Source organism: Balaenoptera ricei, chromosome 1 (genome assembly GCF_028023285.1).
Source record: "Balaenoptera ricei isolate mBalRic1 chromosome 1, mBalRic1.hap2, whole genome shotgun sequence".
NCBI lineage: Eukaryota > Metazoa > Chordata > Mammalia > Artiodactyla > Balaenopteridae > Balaenoptera > Balaenoptera ricei.
Window position 1 is genome coordinate 116,009,557 of NC_082639.1, and position 24,614 is coordinate 116,034,170.

The 24,614-nt window shown below is 40.1% G+C and overlaps 1 protein-coding gene across 2 annotated transcripts in view; it reads right to left on the reverse strand.

The window, feature by feature from the left end:
• The window catches only part of LOC132372176 (gamma-interferon-inducible protein 16-like), a 52,487-nt gene that overhangs the window by 20,569 nt on the left and 7,304 nt on the right, over nt 1-24,614 (reverse strand). Inside the window, exons 2-8 of one of the 2 annotated variants that reach the window (XM_059934365.1) lie at nt 13,123-13,407; nt 12,044-12,198; nt 11,248-11,409; nt 9,607-9,774; nt 5,196-5,393; nt 2,321-2,740; nt 656-847 (exon numbers count right to left, since the gene is read on the reverse strand). In XM_059934365.1, the coding sequence (XP_059790348.1) occupies nt 656-847; nt 2,321-2,740; nt 5,196-5,393; nt 9,607-9,774; nt 11,248-11,409; nt 12,044-12,198; nt 13,123-13,387 (1,560 nt within the window). In that variant the 5' untranslated portion in view covers nt 13,388-13,407. The remainder of the gene's footprint in view (nt 1-655; nt 848-2,320; nt 2,741-5,195; nt 5,394-9,606; nt 9,775-11,247; nt 11,410-12,043; nt 12,199-13,122; nt 13,408-24,614) is intronic. The other variant, XM_059934367.1, reaches the window with a different exon arrangement.

Here is a 24,614-nt window from a genome sequence, read left to right on the forward strand (position 1 = left end):
GATTTGGTACATATATACACTGGAATACTACTCAGCCATAAAAAGAATGAAATAATGCCATTTGCAGCAACATGGCCGGACCTTGAGATTATCATACTAAGTGAAGTAGTCAGAGAAAGACAACTATCATGTTATTATTTATATGTGGAATCTAAAAAGATGATACAAATGAACTTATTTACAAAACAGGAATAGATTGATAGACATAGAAAACAAACTTATGGTTACCAAAGAGGATAGCAGTGGGAGAAGCGGAAGTAAATTGGAGTTTGGGATTAACATATGCACATTATTATCTATAAAATAGGTAAACGAGGACCTACTGTATAGCACAGAGAGCTATACTCAATATCTTGTAATAACCTATAATGGAAAAGAATCTGAAAATGAATATATATATGTGTGTGTGTGTGTAACTGATTCCCTTTCTTGTACACTTGAAACTAAGAAAACATTGTAAATTAACTATACTTCAATACAGAAAATTAAATTTAAAAATATCCTTAAAAAAAAGAATAATGAAAAGGAACTTTACACCCACTAAATGGCAAAAATTAGTTCTCGTTCTACCTGCTGGACTCTCCGTAGTAACAGCAGTCAAGTTTTCTTAAAGACTTCTACTTTGGAAAAATGATCACCCCCCAGAAGATCTCACCTTGATGAAACTGTGAATTATGGATCTCAGCTGCCTCTTATCCCCACTTAATGCCAATTCAAAGCAGATGAGTGTAAGTTTATCGCCTGTCTCACAGTTGATTCTGGTCAGTCGTTGTCCATAAACCAGCACTTCCATCACTCCTGTATCATCTCGTATTTCATAATATATGCATTCATTAGATACCAATTTCTGCAAAAGAAAATTAGCATTCACCTTCTGAGAACTGGATCAGGAATTTCCACAACTTTGAAAAATATATGGCGTTAGTGGAAACTGTTGTCTCAGACCAGTTAATATGAGCTGGAGGTCCAGAATTACAGGTACCAAATAGTGTAAGATATCTTGTTCAGTTTATCCTCCCATTTAAATTCTCTTTCTATCTTTCCTTCCTTTAAGTCTTTGTGTGCTGGGTTCTTCTAGAAAACTGGATTACTTTCCTAATTTTTCCTGCTCCCATCTCAGAATAGCTGAGATTTCTTAAGAAACTTGGATATAGTGTGGTCTGATAAGCTGCACAGGTTTCTTTGGATCTCCCTGAGAACAAAGGCCATTCATGTCTTATCATGAGTCTCAAAAAGATGGTTGCAAGTTCTCCTTAAGCAGATTATTATTTCAATATGTAATTCTTTCCTCTGTCTTCTCTATTTATTCATTCTTCCCTAATCTGCCCAATCTTGAATCTAGATCATCTACTTCCATTGTTCTAATTTCTATATCACTTACTTTACTCATTAATTCTACAAATGCACATGCGTGCACAGTCACTTAAACAGAGTGTATGGAAAACAACAGGGGGATAGGTAAAGAGCCACCCTAGAAGACATATATAATGGAATATGAAACAATACTTCACATAACGGTTAGGTCAGCTAACCTTAGTATTTCTATGATGTGTTGGGACTGAAATACCTACCCTAATTCTAAGAATTCAGCAAACTTCTGCATTTTATTGCCCATATTAATATATTGTGGAATGAAACGACTTGATTTTCTAGTGTTTTCAACATCCATATTTCTCTTATTAGTTAATGCCAAGGTTTTTTGCTCAACAATTTTTTGATGAATGAATGTGAAGAAGTGAGAGCACTTTAGAGGTCAGATGATCAGAATCTTAGCTAACTGTGGATAAGAGCTGACTCTAGGGCAAAGTAGTCTATTGATTTCTGACTCTGGTTGTCACAGTTGAAATCCAAGCTTGGAAGGGCAATTCTTTATTCACAATTAAGTTAAGCTGTCACTGAAACAGGTGAGGCAGAACTCAAAGAAACAAAACCAGAAGGAGAGCTCTCTCTCTTTCCCCCCAACCTCTCTCTCTATATCTATATATATAAACATATATAGATGGATATAGATTTGTATGTATCTATATATAGAGAGATATAACCTCTGCCCTTTACTGGCTCAGGGTGGCTATGAATGGATTAGCACAGCTGTTAAAATGCCATGATTTCTGAAGGACTTGCATGCTGTTACCTTGGGAAGAAGAATGTTAAGAGATTGTCTATCTTATATTCTGAAGTGGGAAGACGGCACCCAGCTATCCCTGGTCAGGGGGTCTTTGAGTTCCTGTGTTTATGAAGTTAACCAAATTCATTCAGCAGCTAAGACTTTTACGTTCCGGGGTTGCAGAAGAAATATTGCAAAACAATGGTGTGGGCTTACCTTATGCACCAGAAACACCCCATTCACAAATGTTCCTAGAGCTTGCGAGTAAAGATGACTGATTTTAGGAGTTGCATTTGCCTTTTGAATCAGGCGTTTAGAGATCTCCATCTTTCGGTCAGGGTTAACATCAGACACAGATGAGGCATTGAACACCTCCAGGAACCCATTGCGGCCAAAATAATCTGATATGGCAATGATTTTCTTTGGGATGAACTTCTCCTTCAGGTCAACATGATAAACCTTCACTTGGAAGAACTGGCTCTCAGTAGCCACTGTGGCATGAAACATCTTCCTCTCGCCTTCTCTGACATCATATGTAAATGGTTCTGTTGCTTTCAGCACCATCACTTCTTTGGGCCCCCTCTGGAAGCCCTCCTCTCTGGAAGCTTCTTTAGGTACAGCCTTCAATCTTGGTTTCTACATAGAAGTATACACCAAAAACAGGCACAATTAAGAAAAGGATTCACTCTCTAATGAGAATCATCTATGGCTAAATGTTACCCTCAACAAAGAACATAATTAGGTGGAGTTGGGAAAAAAAAAAAAAAAAAAAAAAACCTAGACAAAGATCACTGACATGGTATATATAATCTAATGGAATGTATGGAGACGATTTAAACAGTGATTTTTCTTCTTTTTCTTTGTTTTATGAGTGTGGTAGGAAGAATACTTTTCTTTAAAAGGTATTAACTCAAGGGAAGAACTATTTCTCCCAGGAAGAGCTATGTAGAGTACAGAGGCAGTGGGCAATAGCAGTGCTGTTGTGTAGTGATTTCTAGTAGAGATGAGGATGAAAAAAATCACCTTAAATTATCCCATCAACTCATTTCAGTGCGCAAGATAAGATACAAATTTGGATGAAAATAAATTGCCCTTGATAGCACTGAGGGTAGGGAATGGCTCCAGTCAGAATCCATTGATCTCATCCCAGTAGATGTGGCAATTTAAAGACCCAAATTAGAAAGTCCCTTTTCAGGAAAGCAGTGTTATGTTGAAAAAGGGTTAGTAGAAAGTCACTGGAAAAATCCCATGAACTTCCTGAATTTGGAAATGTCCTGGATAAAGGATGTTTTGAAGAGTAGCAGAATCAGCCACCCCAAAATATGTTTCTTTGGCACAGGATTATCTTAAGCTGATTATTTTGAAAAACAACACACATAGAACCAGAAAGAAAGTTGCCCTTTTGTAAGGGAAATGTGTATTTATAAATTAAATCTCCATTTCTAAGGGTGTCTGCCCCTGTGTACTAGGAAGAGAAGGACTCTAAATCTCAAGAGAATACTATCACCAGAGGAGAAACTGACTTATATTTGCATAACAAACATCACCCTTATTTTTCCTGCTTTTCCTGGTAACCTCCACATAACTGGCCTCCCCACACTTTTCTTTCTTCTGTCTTCACTAAAGATGGTATTTAAGCTGGTGTCTTAGGCCACCTCAGGGAGTTACTCATTCTTCCTGGGTCTCTTCTATGTATAGATGAGGTATACCTGTTAATAAACTTCTGCTAGTTTTTTCTTGACAATCTTTGCTTTAATACAGGGGTCTCAGCCAAGAACTCAGAAGGGTAGAGGGGAAATTACTTTTCCTCCTCTACACACCCCTGTTAGAATAATGGCAGGACCCTTAGGAGAAGAATGCCAAAGGAGAACTCAGGTGTCAGGGGACTTTTCTATGGCCCCCTGTCTACCCAGTGCCTGAACCACTTCTGAGTTTCAGGAGAGCAGTTTGAATTGGAGGGGAGGCTACTGATCTGTAAGAAGAAGTGTGAAGGCAAGGGGGGGGGGCATGGGAGTTCTAGGGACCAGTTCATGGAGACAGGCCAGCTGCCTCCACAGACCAGCAGTGCTCCATGTGGTCTGACTTGTACCGTTATACAGGCCACAGCCTGGGGGTCATGGGGCTTAACTCTGATTTCTCATCACTGTGGCCAATTCTCCCTACATCCGAATGCTCATTCCCAGGCCAAGGTAATCAGTAACAACAAATCTCATACTGGTAACAACAGCAGCACCTTGACAAGAAGTGCACAGGACTTAAGGAAGAAATTATGTATCTATACTCAAGGTCATGAAAGAAGACCTGATGGACACATGTTCTTATTATGTTCATTGTGTGTATAGGGAATACTGGAAATAGCCTAAAGTCAAATAGTAAAGGATTATTTTTACATTTATAAAAATTTTAAAATGCAGTTATTCTCTTATATTAAAATAATAATTTAAATCTATACTTCTTGAATTAAGTAGCACTTCAAGATATAGCAGGTGAAAGAAAAAACCTGAATTATAGAAAAATATGTGTAATGTGATCAACCTGGGACAAATTGATATTCTTTGTATATACATAACAAAAGGTAAAATCAGAAAGACTGCCAAAATATGGCATTTGATAGAAGGGAGATTTCAGATAGTTAAAATTAATTATTTTTGTCTATGTATCTGCATTCCCTAAATTTCTTAGATGATATTACTTCCATAATTAAAAAATAGAGAAAGAATTGGTGATAGTGCTTTGTTTGTTTCTGTATTTCTCCACCTTATTGCACCCTAAGCTCTCTCACTCATGGTGTATTGAGAGAAACACAGAAATAAAATTAAACAAACAAATTACTAGTTATACCCATGACTGAAGAGGAATGATTTATGTGCACACTAGGTCATAGAATATCCTAATGCAAAGGGCAGCATAATAAGAGTCCGAATTTGAATGTAGGTAGGATCTCAAAATACACACTCAATAACAACACGTGTGATCTAATTAATAAAGAATTGTATGTCGTAGGGGATTGGTGAGAAGTTCCTTTATGGTTCTAGAGAACGCTGTCATTATGTTGTAGGGAGGGAAAATACTGAAAACAGGAATCTGGTACCTTGGTTGAGGAACTGCTGGGTGAGGTTGGTGGCAGCATCTGAGGAGTCTGAAGGCAGGCCTCATTTGGGATTATGCTGGGGTTTGCACATTGTGGAAGCTGACTCTGTTCCAGGCATAGTTCCCTTTTCTTGGATGTAAGTGTTTTATTGGTTGTGTCTTCTATTTTTTGAATCCAAAAATATGTATTTTCTTCTTCCTGGTTAATGGTTTTCAATATCAGATGAACCATAACATTTCTCTCTTACCCTCTATCTCTCTCTGTCTCTATCTGTCTGTCTCTCTCTCACACACACACACCACAGGATCTTCACTCTGCCAATTTGCTCTGGAATAATAGTACATCTTCAGATACCCTCAACACCTCCCCAGCTTGGAGTCCAACCAGGATTGCACACTTCTCTCTGCAAATGTTAAAAACTCAGGTGATCAAAATTTCATCGGTCTGTTTTGGAATTCTGGCTCTACCTCTGCTGCAAACTGGCCTGTATCAACTTCACCAAGACAACACTTGGAGTAATTTATTAGTAGAAAACTCTACCAGGTTATAATGGAAGCACATCTCTGAACAATGTTGGCTGTACTTATGGACATTTTATTAACTAAGTCTTCATTACCTTATATATTTACCAAATAAGCAAATCGGTTTCTATCATCTACTCCTCAAATCCAGGAAACCCAGGTCTGCATCCACTTGAATGCTTTGTTTATCAGCATACCAGAGACATTGTCTCAAATTCATAATTCCAGAGGCAGGATTCTGCTATCTACCTAGTCTCTATCAAGCAACCAAATCTTTTGTAGTTCTCAGCAATAAACAGACCCATTCGCAATTTCACCCAGGGCATTCTCAGTACATGGATTTTTATAATTGTTTAAGCCAGGGCAGGAAGTGTCTGTAAAATCATTTATTTTGACTATATTTGGTTTCACTGATGAAAGACCATTTCTAACATTCTGCAGTATAGAATTGCCACAGTTCTTACCACTTCTAGCACTCATTTAACCAATCCATAAAGTATCAGTTGTTGATAAACTTGTAGATGAGAGAGCTGCTTAAAATGCCTGTCTCTGGCATGCAGCTACTTGATTAGAATACCCTCTGACCTTCCTTGTCCTTTCATTCCCCATTAGAAGGCTTAAGAGCCTGGGCAATGGAAACAAATCTGAGATATAACACTATCTGACATAAATTTTTACAAATAAATTTCAGATATTGTAGCATCTATACTACAATATATGCAATTAAATGCTCAAGTTTTAGAATTAAATTAGGCTACATTTGAATCCTGGCTCTAACATTCACTTTCTGCATGACCTTGGAGAAGATTTCTAACCTCTAAGAACTTCAGTTTTCTCATATGTAAAATGGGATTAACAATAGCATCCTCGTGTGACGTTATAAAGAACAAATGAGATAATGTACACAAAGAACACAGGTCTTAGAGTCTAGCACCATTAAATACTCATTACCTAGAAATATCACTACATTATTATTTTACAGTAGACACAGGGCTTTCTATTTTTGCTCTGATTCACAGATGTTTCATGCTTAATGTTGGCCTTCTTGATGGAAACCCAATATAGAGGTGGTATGGGAAGCACTTTATTAAAGAAGCTTCTCTATTCACTTCTGCTACATTTAGTAATTTAATCTCATTGACAAGAGCATCTTGATCATTTTTTACAATCGGTTAAACCAAAAACTTCCATCATAACAGTAGGATTTAGGTCCCTAAAACATACTATATGGCTGGATTATATTTAAAAATAGTAAATGATTTTTTTCCCTTGGCTTATTTCCTTCACCACTCTACCCTGTTCTTGAATCATGCCAATGTGTGCTGTTTGCTACTGGGGAGACATAGCAGCAGGAATCAAAGAAACTATTGGTCTGCTTCTGTCTTTGAATCCCAAACAGAGCCTATATTACAAAGAAAATAGTTGGGAGACCCCATGATGAAGAAGAACAAGGCTCTCCTGCTCTTTCCCCTGATGAATCAAAGACAGAATGGGTCAGATCCTCTTTGTGCCAGGCCTCCTACAGAGGTGGCTGGACCCCAAAGAAGAAATGACTGAATGGTGTGTTTAGGTGTATGAGGCCAAAAGGACAGATGAGCCTCCCTGGGATTCCTGTGCTCCAAGGAGTTTTAGGGGTAGCAGAATGAGTCTTATGAAAGTAGAAATGACTATGTCACAAGTTTAGGCAGATGGGACCTTAGAAAGTGTCAATTCTAAGCCTGTATGCATAGAAAAATAGGGTTGTCTTGCAAAAGAGAGGGGATATGGGGATATATGTATACGTATAGCTGAGTCACTTTGTTACACAGCAGAAACTAACACACATTGTAAAGCAATTATACTTCAATAAAGATGTTAAAAAAAAAAAGAAAAATAGGGTTGTCTAGAGATGTCCACATAAGTCATTGTCATAGCAGAGAGACAGTGAGCCTGAGGTTTCAATGACTAGACCAAGGCCAGCTGGACCTAGAGGCAAACAGGCACAGATTACTAGCTCCATCCCATAAATAAAACAAAGAGAGACTATGTGAGGAATTATTAATTATTGGAGGTAACAGTAATAAAAACAATAACAAAACTTGAAAAATCTTGTCAGAAGAAATCTGTCTTCAACTGGTATGCATGGATTTGCGTAGGGGGCTTCAGCCTCAGCAGCTTGGAACTTGGGTTACAAACTATTTTAGAGAATAATGATTTAAATACTGCTTTTGCCTATTCCTCAGTCACTTGCTTATTTGCTGCAGAAATAGGCATTGTATCCCAGTGTGATGATAAGCACAGGGGTCATATCAGGGCGGAAACAAGGCAGGCTAGGATAGGAGCTGATATACACGTGTGTGTACTCACTTTTCCATTCTCATCTGGTCTTTGCTGGGAAAGGGCACTGTGAATGAAAACTATGGCCTGCCACATCAGTAAACTAAGGATGCTGCAGCCATCAAGCCATCACATTACAGCTGCCCCCATGGTAAGCCCTGAGGGAACTCGGGATAGAAACAGGATGCCCACCATCTAGCAGTCAACTGCTGCAGCCCACCCTGATGGTGCACCTTGAGGAAACTCAGCATGAGAAAGCAGAGGAGACTGGCCCCAGATATCTGAGGTTCATAGCAAAGGAATGATTTCAGTGAGTTCAGACTCTTCCATCTTCCTATACATAGAAAAGTACCAAATTCCTTAACTTGAGATATCTGGCTGTCTTTATTAACAGTAATCTTTTGATGTTCCAACTACCTGGTCTTTGTTGCAAAACCCCATATACATCCTGGCTCCCCCCCTTGTTTCTTCAGAGCAGTCTCTCAGAGCTATCTGAGATTCTGTGTCCCCCACTTAAGTCCTCATATTGTCTGCCGAATAAAACATAACTCTCAACTTTTAGGTTGTGCATTTTTCTTCAGTTGACAGGAACCTTATAACTGATGTTATAGTATGGTAACAAAGAAAAATGTACATTTATTACAGTTGCAATAAGTGCTAAAAAGGAAAAGGAAACGGATCTTTGAAAACAAACAAGAGGAATACCTAGGACTTCCCTGGTGGCACAGCCATTAAGAATCCACCTGCCAATGCAGGGGACATGGGTTCGAGCCCTGGTCCAGGAAGATCTCACATGCCACGGAGCAACTAAGTCCATGCACCACAACTACTGAGCCTGCGCTCTAGAGCCTACGAGCCACAACTACTGAGCCCATGAGCCACAACTACTGAAGTCTGCACGCCCAGAGCCCATGTTCTGCAACAAGAGAAGCCATTGCAATGAGAAGCTCACACACCACAATGAAGAGTAGCCCCCACTCACCGCAACAATGACCCAACGCAGCCAAAAATACAATGTAGATAAATAAATAAATTTATTAAAAAAAAAAAAAAAGAGGAATACCTAATGTATTCTGGGAGGGGGATATCAGTGAGGACTTGTATGAGGAAGAGATTCAGGTTTGCACCTGAAAGGTGAAGACACCTGAACCAGTGGTGAATCAGGACAAGTGATTCCAAACAAAGAAAGAAGTCCGTGTCAAAACATCTGACATAGGAAGGAGCACAGAACTTTGAAAATAAACCCTATCATGTGGTCAGTGAAAAAAGGGGAGTAGGGCCAAGGAAAGTGGAATGTAGGGGTGAACACACATTCATCTTGACTTGTCTGGTCACCTTCCCCTCCTCTTGCTAATCAACACAAGAATGTAACCCTCTCAAAATTAGAGATTATTTCATAAATACATGTGTTGTAAATAGCCAAGGAGTTAGAATAGAGTGGGATCACAAAACATACACGGAAAAATGAACGAGTGATTATATTAAATAAATGGTAAATTGTGGGAAATGAGATTATGATAATTCTTGTACTTATGTTGTAGGAGGTACAAGGAATGGGAACAGGGAGCAGGTACCTTGACTGAGAAACTGCTGGATGGTGTTGGTGGAGGTATAGATTTCACTGGACAGCTGCTCCCAGTTGGGCATGTGCTGGTTGCTGAAGTTCCTGGAAGCTGACTCTGTTTCTGAGATACGGTCTTCCTTTTTAAGTCATTAATTTTGGTGGCTATGTCATTTTTTTTCTCGAGAAAAAAAGATTTTTTTCTTTAGTTCTTGATAATGATTTTCAAAGTCACATAGAACACAACATCATTTCTTTTCTCTTTTTTAACGTAGAGTCTTAAGTTTTCAATTTTTTTCTGAAGTAATAGCACATATACAGATACCTGTATTACCTATCCTTCTCCTATCTCAACTAGGATTACAAATTTTACTCTCCAAATATTAAAAGCTCAGATGAAATTTCATTGGTGTGGGATGGAATCCAGGTCCTACATCTGATGCAAACTGGCCAAAGCAGGAAGGTAAACTTCCCTGGTTATAAGGGAAGCAAATCTCAGTCCAAAATTGGCTGCATTTAAGGATGTTTATTAACTATGACTTTCTGATCAAGAAAATACACAAGTGGGTTTCTGATATCTGCTCTTCAGGCTCCTAGAAACCTACTGATATTTTGGGAAAGATTACTGGACGAAATATGGACTCTTGGAACTAATAAGAAAAATGACAACAAGGAAACAACACTCCAAATAGAGAGTCCCTTTATATGGGAGGTCTGTCTTCAAGGGGCATGTGATGGGGGTGGGGGTGGGGGGGGATGCAGCCTGAGTCAGAGGGCAGCTTGGGTCTTAGGTGAGAAACTATGTTAGAGAATAGTGTTTTAAATCTTGCTCTTGCCTACCCTTCATGTTGTCTTGGGGCCATCTTTTAGTGCCCATTCATCTCAAATAAAGGCTCCATAGTCCTGGGTTTCGTATAACCACAGGGCAAAACAAAAAGCAGGTTGGAATAAGAGTCAATGTCTACAGGTGTGAAATCACTTTCCCACCCCTGTCTTGTCTTCCTCTGGGACAGGTTACCTATAATCTGAGCTCCTTGTCCAGAAGAAAAGAAAAATGTAGAGTTATCACAGTTGTGATAAGTACTATAAAGGAATAGTAAAGCGTCCTGTGAAGGCAAACAATGAGAGTATCTGATCCTTTCTTGAAAGGGGTTGTTTCAGTGAGAACTTGCCTGGGGAAGGAATTCAGGTTGGTACCTGAAGGTTGAATGCATTTGAGCCAGAGAAGAGACAGGGATAATGAATTCCCAATCAAGGAAAGAGCCTATGTGCAAACACCTGACATGGGAAAGAGCATAAAATTCTGAGAACTAGTCTAGACCTGTGGTTAAGGGGAAAGGGGTGAAAGGGAGAAACATACCCTTATAGTCATGTCTCATTGTCTGGCCACTCCCATTCCCTATTTCAGGACCAAACATAAGACAGTCACATTCTTGAGGTCAGGAATTATTTCATAAATGCATACCTTGCCAAAAGCCACAGGACTTAGAATACATTGAGGTCTCAATATCTGCATTTGATAAATTAATGGGTGATTTTATTATATAAGGAAATTTTATATAGTAAGGGATTACTGAGAAACTATTTCAAGGTCATGAGGATCCTTATAATATGATGTAGGGTGGTGAACGTATTAGGAACAGGGAAATGGTACCTTGGTTGAGGAACTGCTGGATGGCTTTGGTGGAAGCATTTGAGGAGTCTGGGGAAGGCTCTCAGTTGACTGTGTGCTGGTTACTAAAAATCCTGGAAGCTGACTCTGCTCCTTCTTTAGATTCATCCTCTTAGATTCATTAGTTTTTGTGGTTTTCTTTTCCTGAAAGTAGGGTTTTTTCCCCTGGTTAATACTTTTCAATAATAAAAGAAACACATCTTTACTACTGAGAAAATCAAACTTTTATTACTAGATTCTAATTATACTAAAATTTATGTCCTTGGGAACTCCAGGGAACTACATATAGTCCATCATCTGAAGAGATGGCCAGAAGGTAAGCAGTGCACATGTATGTTGGCTTCATACCAATAGTAAGGAAAATTTTATACATGTCATTCCTATACTCACTTCTGTGTTGATGAGAGGAGCAGTGGACTTGGATTTAGAAAATCTAAGTTTGAATTTAGTCTCTTTGAGTAGGCTTTGGCAAGCTGTTTTCCTAATCTGATTGCTATTTTAATATACATCTAAAAGAGGGGTAATGATTTCATATTTCCACCATAGGGAATTATATTACACAATTTAAAGTGCACAGTAGTTCGGAAACATAATGGGTGATCAGTACCTATTAATTCACTGGCTCTAAAATTAATTTTCACTCTGGCCCTGGATCCCCTTTTCTCTGATTCGTTTATTTGCATGTTGAGAAATGAATAAAGAACTAAGTGTTCATAAGAAGGTAATAAGTAGAAAAGCCACAGTAAAATCTCCTTTTGTGGGACCTTAGCCATCCTACCTTCACAGGTGTATCCTTGATTGATTCAGGTCCCAAAGCTTTATTAGTGGTGGATGTAGATTGGTCAGGACTGGATGTAGATTGGTCAGGACTGGGTTTATTCAGCTTGCTTTTTTTCACTGGAGTTGCTTCTTTTGCTCTGCTTCTCCTAATAACTGATGTGGTAAAAGAGAACATGATAAATCCAGAGGAGTTGGTCTAAGATACCTGAAGCACCTTCAATACTATTTCCTGTCACTTCCTGCTTGTGGATCTGGGTAAGCTGGTATCTGCCTCTACTGCATTAGCTTAGCTTGTCCATAGGTGGCCAGCAGTAGCAGCATAGGTATAGGTACTGGCTCAGACTTCCTCAGTGGTTTCCTTTCTTGTCCCCTGTACCACGAGCATATTCTTCCTGTCCTCTGGACTCCTATCTAGCTCAGTCGAACCCTTTTACAATCCACTTATTCTATATTTTCCTTTTAAGAATCTAAAGTTTTCATGATGCTAGTGGTGGGTCAATTTCTACAGAAGACTTATTTGAATTACTGAAACCAGAGAAAATGAATATAATCTAATTTGTGATGGGACAAAGTGGTGATACTGGACTTTGACTTTTTAAAATATGTTTTCCTAATCCAGTGGTTTTATAAGAGGCAAGTTCTTCACATCTCTCAGAGGCAGGTTTTTATTTAAGTACTGCCTCAGAGTTGTTTCTAGAAAGTATAAAAATGATGGAGTAAATATGATAATAGAGCATGCATATTTACTGATTTAAATATTTCAAGAACCTACATGTTCTAATTTTGTTTCATCATTGTCTAACCTTTCTAATGTATGGAAGCCTCAGCCTTTCTCATCAGCTCCTTCTAATATTTTCTTTGCCCACACCCCCAAAATACACCCTCTAAAACATATCAGATCTCTTTGTAGGAAAGGCATCCTCTAAGTTGTCAATTTGTTGGCATCTAAAGTACTACCATTGTCATGGCTACTGAGTCCTAAGTTGGAAAAGAGAGGTCTAAACTTTGACCAAATCAGGGTTCTATTTAAGGTTGAGGTCAGTACGGAGAGAGTGTGAAAGAGGTTCTTCCAAGTACCTTTTAACTTCTCATTTTTAAGAGTTTTAGCAAGGTCTTTAATTTCTTCTATATCTTTGACCAATTCTATTAATTTGTCAACACAGGCAGGCCCACGGAACTTTGCTTCCATCAAGTTAGCAATCTTAACTCTGTCATATTCATCTTGCATTTTACTAGTCAGTCTTAAATCCTTGGCCAGTAAACACTTAATCACGCTAAACTGATAATCACTGATGTACTGAAATCCTTTCAGCAGAATAATTCTCTTGAATTCATTCCCCATCTCTCAAGTTAGGTACGTGCCTGCAAGAGAAAAAAAACATACAGTGTTGCACCTTTTTACAGACAATTTAAAAGACTGGTTATGTCTATGTGAGTTAATGGCATATGTCAAAGTATTATCCATGGGTGTGTGTGACAAAAAGAGACTTAATTACCAGACGTGTTACTGCGGAAAGTGGGTTGAAAACTGCTGTATGAGAAACTTCTAAGAAATTCTCCCATTTTAATGATGATCTTGAGTTGGTTTAAGGGTGGGTATGGTGGAAGGAGGTCCAGAAATAAGCAATGGTTGCAGTGTGTCAAGTATGGACTACGCAGTGTCCAAGTCCCTGATTCCTCCTCCTATCCTTTATTGAAGCTGCAGCCTACTTCTTGAATGTCTGCCTTGTTGGTTCATGACTCTTTCCACCATGTCTGAAGTGGCCTATGAACAAAATGGGCTGCAACCTCTCACCTTATACAAATATCCTTCTGTCATAGCACTACAGTTCCACGCTGGGTATCAACCCTAGTCCATCCACTTGGCACTTCCCTAGTCAGTTCTCATTAGCATCATCTCTCCCTGGGGTGTGGACCATGTTCCCTGTGTCCTATGTGCCCATATCAGTGTCCATTTGTTGGACTTCTCCCTTCTCTCTAGGACAGGATCACAGCATTTATTGGCTGGAATTATTTCAATGGCTGCTTGATTTTTCTCCTTCCAGGCTTAATTTCTCTAATCAGTTCTTTTCATAGAGCCAGATATCTCTCTATAAAGCCACGGTTCTATCCCACTTGACATCCTTCAATAGTTCCCCATTTTCTCTTTGAAAAAGTTCTTGATCCATAGGCTGGCTTAAAATACCTTGAATAATCTGCCTCTTTCTTTACCTCTGTAATTTTTATGTCTCTTGCTCTAGAAATACACACCACACCTTACTTTTTCATATTTCATGACTTTGTTAATTCCCTTCCCAAGGCCTAGAAAGCCATTCCCATCTCTCTTCCTCTGAATACCTCCTTAGAGCATTCAAGACTCAACTGAGGCTTTGTCTTCTGAAAGCTACCAGGGGCCTGATTTGGGAGTGAGTGTCACTCTTCTGGGCCTCTTTAGAGCCCTGTGCACCTCCTTGATGGCACTCAATGTATGGTATGTATTCCAGTTTTCTGTTTCAAGTCAAGAATTCTTTTAGTTAAGAAACATGTGTTTGTGTACCTTTTTTTATAATTGGAATGTTCAAATTCCCAGGGTTGTGAATTATTCCTTCTTGAGAGATCATGAGCAACCTCAGTTAGATCAGGCCCATAGAGTGATGAGCCCACACCGGCCCAGGACCACCACAGTGCTGCAGCCTGCCTTATCAAAAACCAGCCAATCCACCAGCAGGCCTGAAACAGCCCCTGAATCTCCTGGGCCATTGCCCTGCCTGCCAGTAGGCCAAAACCAATTCTGGGACAACTTGGACCCCTTAGCCAGTGGCACTAGGCTTTGGCCCCAATGACCAACAGGCTTATACCAGCTTCAGGACCGCCAGGGTCCTGTAACCAGAGGCCCTGAGACCTGGCTTCACCCACCAGTGAGCCGGCCCTAGTCCCAGTAAGCCCTGGTCCCTGGTCCCGTCCTTTAGCAGGCTGACTCCAGCCCTGGGGCCACTGGGCCCCAGACCCAACCACCAACAGGCCAACACCAGTTCCGACACACACTGGACCCCTCAGCCAGCTGCCCCATGACCAAACCCCACTCACCAGTGGCCAGCACCAGTTTTGGGACACGCCAGAACCTGTAGCCTGCTGGCCTGCCTACCAGTGGGCCAGCACTGTCCCTGGGACACCCAAGGTTGCACAGCCAGTCACCTTGTGACCCAGCCTCACCAACCATTGTCCTTGGCACAAGGCAGGGCCTGGCAACCAACTGGGGCCAGCCACACTTACCAGACTATCCACGATAGTCAGCTGGCCACAAAAGAAGGACTTGCATAGCTCTCATAGGGGGAACCCCAAGAGAAGGGGCCCCCAAACCCTGGGCTACAGACTGGTACCAGTCCATGGCCTATTAGGAACAGGGCTGCACAGCAGGAGATAAGCAGCAGGCAAGCAAGCAAAGCTTCATCTGTATCTACAGCTGCTCCCCATTGCTCACATTATTGCCTGAGCTGCACCTCCTGTCAGATCAGCGGTGGCATTAGAGCCTCATAGGAGCGCAAACCCTACTGTGACTGCACATGCGAAGGATATAGGTTGTGCACTCCTTATGAGAATCTAATGCCTGATGATCTGAGGTGGAGCTGAGGCGGTGATGCTAGCACCGGGAAGCGGCTGCAAATACAGATTATCATTAGCAGAGAGGTTTGACTGCACAGAGACCATAATAAATCAATTGCTTGCAGACTCATATCAAAACCCTATCAGTGAGTGGCAAGTGACAATTAAGCTGCATCTGGTGGCAGGCTTTATAGTGGCAAGTGAGTTGATGCACTTCAATTGTACAGCTGCATCTGGTGGCAGAGCTTAAGTCAGAATCCGACACTAATTTTAGTCTGCACATGGCTGGCCCATTATTTTATTTACTACTGTCCATGCCTCTTTCCCGCACCATGCACTTGTCTCAGTCACAGTTTTGGCAAGCTAACCTTAGCCAAAATGAGTAAAAAACAAAAGTCACTGGAGAGCTTCTTTGAAAATGGGGAAAGACCCAATGATGAGACAGCAGAAGACTCTTAAGACTGCCAACAAAAAGAAAGCTGCATTTAAAAGAAAATACCAAGAGTCCTACTTAAATTACGGGTTCATTGCAACAGGTGATTAACATTCTCCAAGCCCACTTTGCATAGTATGTGGTGACCAGCTATCCAACGAAGCCATGAAAGCTTCAAAACTGTTTCACCACATGGAGACCAAGCACCCTGCATGAAAAGACAATCCTCTGGATTTTTTCAAAACAAAAACATGTGAACACGAAGAACAGAAGCAATTATCGAAGGCCACCACTTCATCACATGTGTCTGCACTGAGAGCAACATTCTTAGTGGCTAATTGCATTGCTAAAGCTAAGAAGCACTTTACTATTGGTGAACAGTTGATCCTGCCTGCTGCTAAGGACATTTGTTGTGAAATTTTAGGAGAGGCTGCAATTCAAAGGTGGCACGTGTTCCTCTTTCGGCTAGCACCATAACTAGACGAACTGATGAAATAGCAGAGGATACTGAGGCATAATTGTTAGAGAGGATTAATGAGTCACCGTGGTATGCAATCCAGGTTGATGAGTGTACCAATGTTGACAACAAAACAACAATGCTTGTTTTTGTGTAATATATTTTTCAGGAGGATGCGCATGAGGATATGTTATGTGCACTTTTGTTGCCAACCAACACCACAGCTGCAGAACTATTCAAGTCTTTGAATGATTACATATCAGGAAAACTGAACTGGTCATTTTGTGTTAGTATATGCACAGACAGAGCGGCTGCCATGACTGGACGGCTTTCTGGTTTCACTACTCAGGCCAAATAGGTCACTTCTGAATGTGAGTCTAAACACTGTGTCATCCATAGAGAAATGCTGATAAGCCGAAAAATGTCACCTGAACTTAACAACGTTTTGCAGGATGTGATTAAAATTATCAGTCACATTAAAGTACATGCCCTTAACTCACATTTGTTCATGTAGCTTTGTGAGGAGATGGACACAGAGCACACACGTCTTCTCTTATACACAGAAGTGAGATGGCTTTCTAAAGGTCGATCATTGGCCAGAGTTTTTGAGTTATGAGAGCTGCCTTAGAGATTTCTTTTAGAAAAACAGGCACCATTGGCAGCACATTTCAGTGACACAAAACGGGTCTCAAAACTTGCTTACTGGGCTTCCCTGGTGGCGCAGTGGTTGAGAATCTGCCTGCCAATGCAGGGGACACGGGTTCGAGCCGTGGTCTGGGAAGATCCCACATGCCGCGGAGCAACTGGGCCCATGAGCCACAACTACTGAGCCTGCGCGTCTGGAGCCTGTGCTCCGCAACAAGAGAGGCCACAACAGTGAGAGGCCCGCGCACCGCAATGAAGAGTGGCCCACGCTCGCGGCAACTAGAGAAAGCCCTCACACAGAAACGAAGACCCAACACAGCTAAAAATTAATTAATTAATTAATTAAAAAAAAAAAAAAAACTTGCTTACTTGTGTGACATATTCAACCTGCTCAACAAACTCGATCTGTCACTTAAGGGGAGAACTACAACTGTGTTCAAGTCAGTAGATAAAGTGACTTCATTCAAAGCCAAACTGGAATTAGGGGGGTGACGAGTGAACATTGGGATTTTTGATATGTTTCAAACATTAGCAAAGATTTTGAGAGAGTGAGCCAGGGCCTTCTTTCTCCCACCTGGTGCACGATCACCTATCTCAGCTTTCAAGAGAGTTTGAGCATTACTTCCCAACCACAAAAGACCCCGGAACTGGGAAGGAATGGATCTACAACTCATTTGTGAATAAGCCAGGTGAATCTACTTTGTCCATGCTAGAAGAGGATCAACTGCTTGAGACTGCAAATGACAGTGGCCTTAAAAGTATGTTTGAGACAACTTCAAATCTCCATACATTCTGGATTAAAGTCAAGGTGGAATATCCTTAAATTGCCACAAAAGCACTGAAAAGCCTGCTTCCATTTCCAACATCCTATCTTTGTGAAGCAGGGTTTTCTGCAGTGTCAGCAACCAAAACGAGATTACAGAGTAGACTGGACATGAGCAACACACTTCAGCTGTCACTGTCTCCCATCATCCCCAGATGGGACCATCTAGTTGCAGGAAAACTGCTCAGGGCTCCCACTGATTCTGCATTATGGTGAGTTGTATAAGTATTTCATTATATATCACATTGTAATAATAATAGAAATAAAGAGCATAATAAATGTAATGTGCTTGAATCATCCCGAAACCATTCCCCCCACCCTGGTCTGTGGAAAAATTGTCTTCCATGAAACTGGTCTCTGGTGCCAAAAAGTTGGGGACTGCAGCCCTAGAGCATATTGCTCTGGTGACCAGAAGGTAGTTAGTGCACTGCTGGGACAAATAGGACATCTACAAAAGACTACTTCTCCAAGGTCAGGAAACATAACCAATGTACCAAATACACAGAAATAAAACAAGAAATTAGGCAAAATGAAGCTAAAGAGGAATATGTTCCAAATGAAGGAACAAGATAAAACCTCAGAAGAACAACTAAGTGAAGTGGAGGTAGGCAACCTACCCAATAAATAGTTCACAGAGGTGACCATAAAGATGCTCAAAGAACTCGGGAGAAGATTGGATGAACAGAGTGAAAAGTTAGAAGTTTTTAACAAAAAATTAGAAAATATAAAGAAGAAACAAACAGAGAGGAAGAATAAAATAACTGAAATGAAAAATAAACCAGAAGGAATCAACAGTAGAGCTAATGATACAGTAGAACAGATCAGCGAGCTGGAAGACAGAATAATGAAAATCACTGAAGCTGAACAAAAAAAAAAAAAAAAAAGAAAGAAATGAGGACAGTTTAAGAGAACTCTGGGACAACATCAAACATGTTATCATTCATCATATCATAGGAGGGTCCCAGAAGGAGAAGAGAGAGAAAAAGGGGCAGAGAACATATTTGAAGACATAATAGCTGAAAACTTCCTTAGCCTGGGTAAGGAAACAGACAGGAAGCACAGTGAGTCCCTAACAGGATCAACCCAAAGAGGACCACACCAAGACACACTGTAATTAAGATGGCAAAAATTAAAGATAAGGAGAAAATATTAAAATCAGCAAGGGAAAAGCAACACGTTTCATACAAGGGAACTCCCATAAGGCTATCAGCTGACTTTTCAGCAGAAACTCTGCAGACCAGAAGGGAGTGGCATGATATGTTTAAAGTGATGAAAAAGAATAATCTACAACCAAGAATACTCTTGCCAGGAAGTCTTTCATTCAGATTTTATGGAGAGATTAAAAGCTTTACAGGCAAGCAAAAGCTAAAAGAGTTCAGCACCAGCAAACTGGCTTTAAAAGAAATGTTAAAGGGACTTTTCCAAGTAAAAAGAAAAGAAACATGAAACATAAAAGGAAAAAAATCTCATTGGTAAAGGCAAATATACAGTAAAGGTAATATATTAGCCATGTATAAAGCTAGTAGGAAGGTTAAAAGACAAAAGTTGTAAAATCATCTATATCTGCAATAAGTTGCTAAGGGATACACAAAACAAAAAGATGTGAATATGATGTCAAAATTTTAAACATGGAAAGGGGGGAGGAAATGCAGTGTTGTTAAAATGTGTTTAAATTTAAGAGGTCAGCAACTTAAAATAATCATATATATATGAACAAGACAAGGATGCCCACTCTCACCACTTTTATTTAACATAGTATTAGAAGTCCTAGTCACAGCAGCCAAACTAGAAACAAAGAAAAATAAAAGGAATCCAAATTTTAAAGGAAAAACTAAAACTTTTACTGTTTGCAGATGAAGTGATACTATACATAGAAAATCCTAAAGACACCACAAAAAAAACCTACTAAAACTCATCAATGAATTCACTTAAGTTGCAGGATATGAAGTTAATATATAGAAATCTGTTGCATTTCTATACACTAACAATGAACTATCAAAAACAGAAATTAAGAAAGCAATACCATTTATAATCACATCAAAAAGAACAAAATGCTTAGGAATAAATCTGACTAAGGAGGTAGAAGACCTGTATTTGGAAAACTATAAGACACTGATGAAAGAAATTGAAGACAACACAAAAAAATGGAAAGATATAATGTTCATGGATTGAACGAATTAATATTATTAAAATGACTAAACTACCCAAAGCACTCTACAGATACAATGCAATCCCTATCAAATTACCAATGGCATTTTTCACAGAACTAGAACAAAAAAAATCTAAAATTTGTATGGAAACACAAAAGACCTCAAAAAGCCAAAACAATTTTGAGAAAGAAGAACAAAGCTGGAGGTACCATGCTCCCTGATTTCAAACTATACTACAAAGCTACAGTAATCAAAACAGTATAGTAATGGAACAAAAACAGATATATAGATCAACAGAACAGAATAGATCCCAGAAATGAAGCCACACTTTATGGGCAATTAATCTGACAAAGGTGGGAAGAATATACAATGCATAAAAGACAGCCTCTTCAACAAATGGTGTTGGGAAAACTGGACAGCTACATGCAAAAGAATCAAACTGGTCTACTCTCTCACACCATACAAAAATAAATTCAAAACAAATTAAAGACTTAAATGTAAGACCTGAAACCATAAAACTTCTAGAAGAAAACATAGGCAGTACACACCTTGACATCAGTCTTCATTATATTTTTTTGGATATATCTTCTCAGGTAAGGGAAACAAAAGCAAAAATAAATAGATGGGACTACATCAAACTAAAAATCTTTTGCACAACAAAGGGAACTATCAACAAAACCAAAAGGCCACCTACTGAATGGGAGACTATATTTGTAAACAATATATCTGACAATGGGTTGATATCCAAAATATACAAAGAATTCATACAAGTCAACATCAAACAAACAAACAACCCAATTTAAAAATCAGCAGAGGATCTGAAGGGACATTTTTCCAAGGAAGACATACAGATGGCCAACAGGCTCATGAAAAGATGTTTAACATCACTAACCTGTCAGAATGGTTATTATATCAAAAAGATGACAAATAACAAGTGTTCGTGAGGATATGGAGAAAAGAGAACTCTCATGCTCTGTTGGTGGGAATGTAAACTGGTGCAGCCACTATGGAAAACAACATGGAGATTTGCAAAAAATTAGGAATAAAACTACCATATGATCCAGATACTCAAGATACACTCTTGAGTGTCTATCCAAAGAAAACAAAAACACTATTAGAAAAGATATATGCACTGCAATGTTCACGTCAGCACTATTTGCAATAACCAAGATATGAAAACAACTTAAATGCTCCTCAGTAGATGAATGGATAAAGAAGACGTGGTAAATATATATGATGGGTTATTACTCAGGCATAAAAAATAATAAAACCTTGCCATTTGCAACAACATGGATGGACCTAGAGGGTATTATGCTAAGTGAAATAAGTCAGACAGAGAAAGACAAACATTGTATGATTTCATTTATATGTGGAATCTAAAAACACAAAACAAATGAACAAACATATCAAAACATAAACAGAATTACAGGTACAGAGAACAAATGGGTGTTCTCCAGAGGGTGGGGGTGGGGGGCAAAGAAATGTTAGGGAGATTAAGAGGTACAAACTTCCAGCTGCAAAATAAATGAGTCATGTGTATGAAATGTACAGTGAGGAATATAGTTAATAAGTATGTAATATCTTTGTATAGTGACAATCATAACTAGACTTATTGTGGTGATTGATTTGAAATGTATAGAAATAGCGAATCATGAGACCTTCAAGAGAGCAGAATAGTAAGATGTGGAGATCACCTTCCTCCCCACAAATACATCAGAAATACATCTACATGTGGAACAACTCCTACAGAACACCTACTGAATGCTGGCAGAAGACCTCAAACCTCTCAAAAGGCAAGAAACTCCCCACGTACCTGGGTAGGGCAAAAGAAAAAAGAAAAAAACAGAGGCAAAAGAATAGGGACAGGACCTGCACCAGTGGGAGGGAGCTGTGAAGAAGGAAAAGTTTCCACACACTAGGAAGCCCCTTCACTGGCTGAGACAGGGCGTGGTGGGGGGAAGCTTCGGAGCCATGGAGGAGAGCGCAGCAACAGGGGTACAGAGGGCAAAGCAGAGAGATTCCTGAACAGAGAATCGGTGCCGACCAGCACTCACCAGACCGAGAGGCTTCTCTGCTCATCCGCCGGGACGGGTGGGGACTGGGAGCTGAGGCTCGGGCTTCAGAGGTCAGATCCCAGGGAGAGGACTGGGTTTGGCTGCATGAACACAGCCTGAAGGGAGCTAGTGAGCCACAGCTAGCTGAGAAGGAGTCTGGAAAAAAGTCTGGAGCTGCCTAAGAGGGAAGAGACCATTGTTTTGGGGTGCACGAGGAGAGGGGGTTCAGAGCACCACCTAAATGAGCTCCAGAGATGGGGTGCAAGCTGCAGCTACAGCACAGACGCCAAGAGACGGGCATGATATGCTAAAGCTGCTGCTGCAGCCACCAAGAAGGCTGTGTGCAAGCAGAGGTCACTATCCACACCTCCCCTCCCAGGAGCCTATGCAGCCCGCCACTGCCAGGGTCCCGTGATCTAGGCACAACTTCCCCAGGAGAACAAACGGTGTGCCTCAGACTGTTACAACATCATGCTGGCCTCTGCTGCTGAAGGCTCACCCTGCATTCCATACCCCTTCCTCTCCCCAGCCTCAGTGAGCCAGATCCCCCTAATCAGCTGCTACTTTAACCCCATCCTGTCTGGGTGAGAACAGACGTCCTCGGGAGATCTACACTCAGAGGCGGGGCCAAATCCAAAGCTGAACCCCAGGAGCTGTGAAAACAAAGAAGGGAAAAGGAAATTTCTCCCAGAAGCCTCAGGAGCAGCGGATTAAATCTCCACAAACAACCTGATGTACCCTGCATCTCTGGAATACCTGAAAAGAAAACGAATGATCCCAAAATTGAGGTGGTGGACTTTGGCAGCAGCAATATATATATATTTTTCCTTTTTCTCTTTTTTTGAGTGTGTATGTGCATGCTTCTGTGTGTGATTTTGTTTGTATAGCTTTGCTTTTACCATGTGTCCTAGGTTTCTGTCCATCCGTTTTTTGTTTTGTTTTGTTTTGTTTTTTAGTATAGTTTCTAGCACTTGTTATCATTGGTGGATTTGTTTTTTGGTTTGGTTGCTCTCCTCTTTCTTTCTTTCTTATTTTTCTTCTTTGTTCCCTTTTTTCTTACTTTTTAATTTTTTTATTTTTAATAATCATTTTTTATTTTAATAACTTGATTTATTTTCTTTCTTTTTTTCTCCCTTTTCTCCTGACCTGTGTGGCTGACAAGGTCTCGGTGCTCCAGCCAGGTGTCAGGCCTGTGCCTCTGAGTTGGGAGAGCTGAGTTCAAGACATTGGTCCACCAGAAACTTCCCAGCTCCATGTAATATCAAATGGCGAAAGTTCTCCCAGACATCTGCATCTCAACGCTAAGGCCCAGCTCCACTCAATGACCAGCAGGCTACAGTGCTGGACACCCTATGCCAAACAACTAGCAAGACAGGAACACAAACCCACCCATTAGCAGTGAGGCTGCCAAAAATCATAATAGGGTCACAGACACCCCCAAACACACCACCGGACATGGACCTGCCCACCAGAAAGATAAGATCCAGCCTCATCCACCAGAACACAGGCACTACTCCCCTCCACCAGGAAGCCTACACAACCCACTGAACCAACCTTAGCCACTGGGGGCAGACACCAAAAACAACAGGAACTACGAACCTGCAGCCTGTGAAAAGGAGACCCCAAACACAGTAAGGTTAAGCAAAATGAGAAGACAGAGAAACACACAGCAGACAAAGGAGTAAGGTAAAACCCCACAGGCCAAAAAAATGAAGAGGAAATAGGCAGTCTACCTAAAAAAGAATTCAGAGTAATGATAGTAAAGATGATCCAAAATCTTGGAAATAGACTAGAGAAAATACAAGAAACGTTTAACAAGGACCCAGAAGAACTAAAGAGCAAACAAACAATGATGAACAACACAATAAATGAAATTGAAAATTCTCTAGAAGGAATCAATGGCACCATAACTGAGGCAGAAGAATGGATAAGTGACCTGGAAGATAAAATAGTGGAAATAACAACAACAGAGCAGAATAAAGAAAAAAGAATGAAAAGAATTGAGGACAGTCTCAGAGACCTCTGAGACAACATTAAACACACCAACATTTGAATTATAGGGGTCTCAGAAGAAGAAGAGAAAAAGAAAGGGACTGAGAAAATATTTGAAGAGATTATAGTTGAAAACTTCCCTAATATGGAAAAGGAAATAGTCATTCAAGTCGAGAAAGTGCAGAGACTCCCATACAGGATAAATCGGAGGAGAAACACGTCAAGACACATATTAATCAAACTATCAAAAATTAAATACAAAGAAAAATATTAAAAGCATCAAGGGAAAAACAACAAATAACATACAAGGGAATCCCCATAAGGTGAACAGCTGATCTTTCAGCAGAAACTCTGCAAGCCAGGAGGGAGTGGCAGGACATAATTAAAGTGATGAAAGTGAAAAACCTAGAACCAAGATTACTTTACCCAGCAA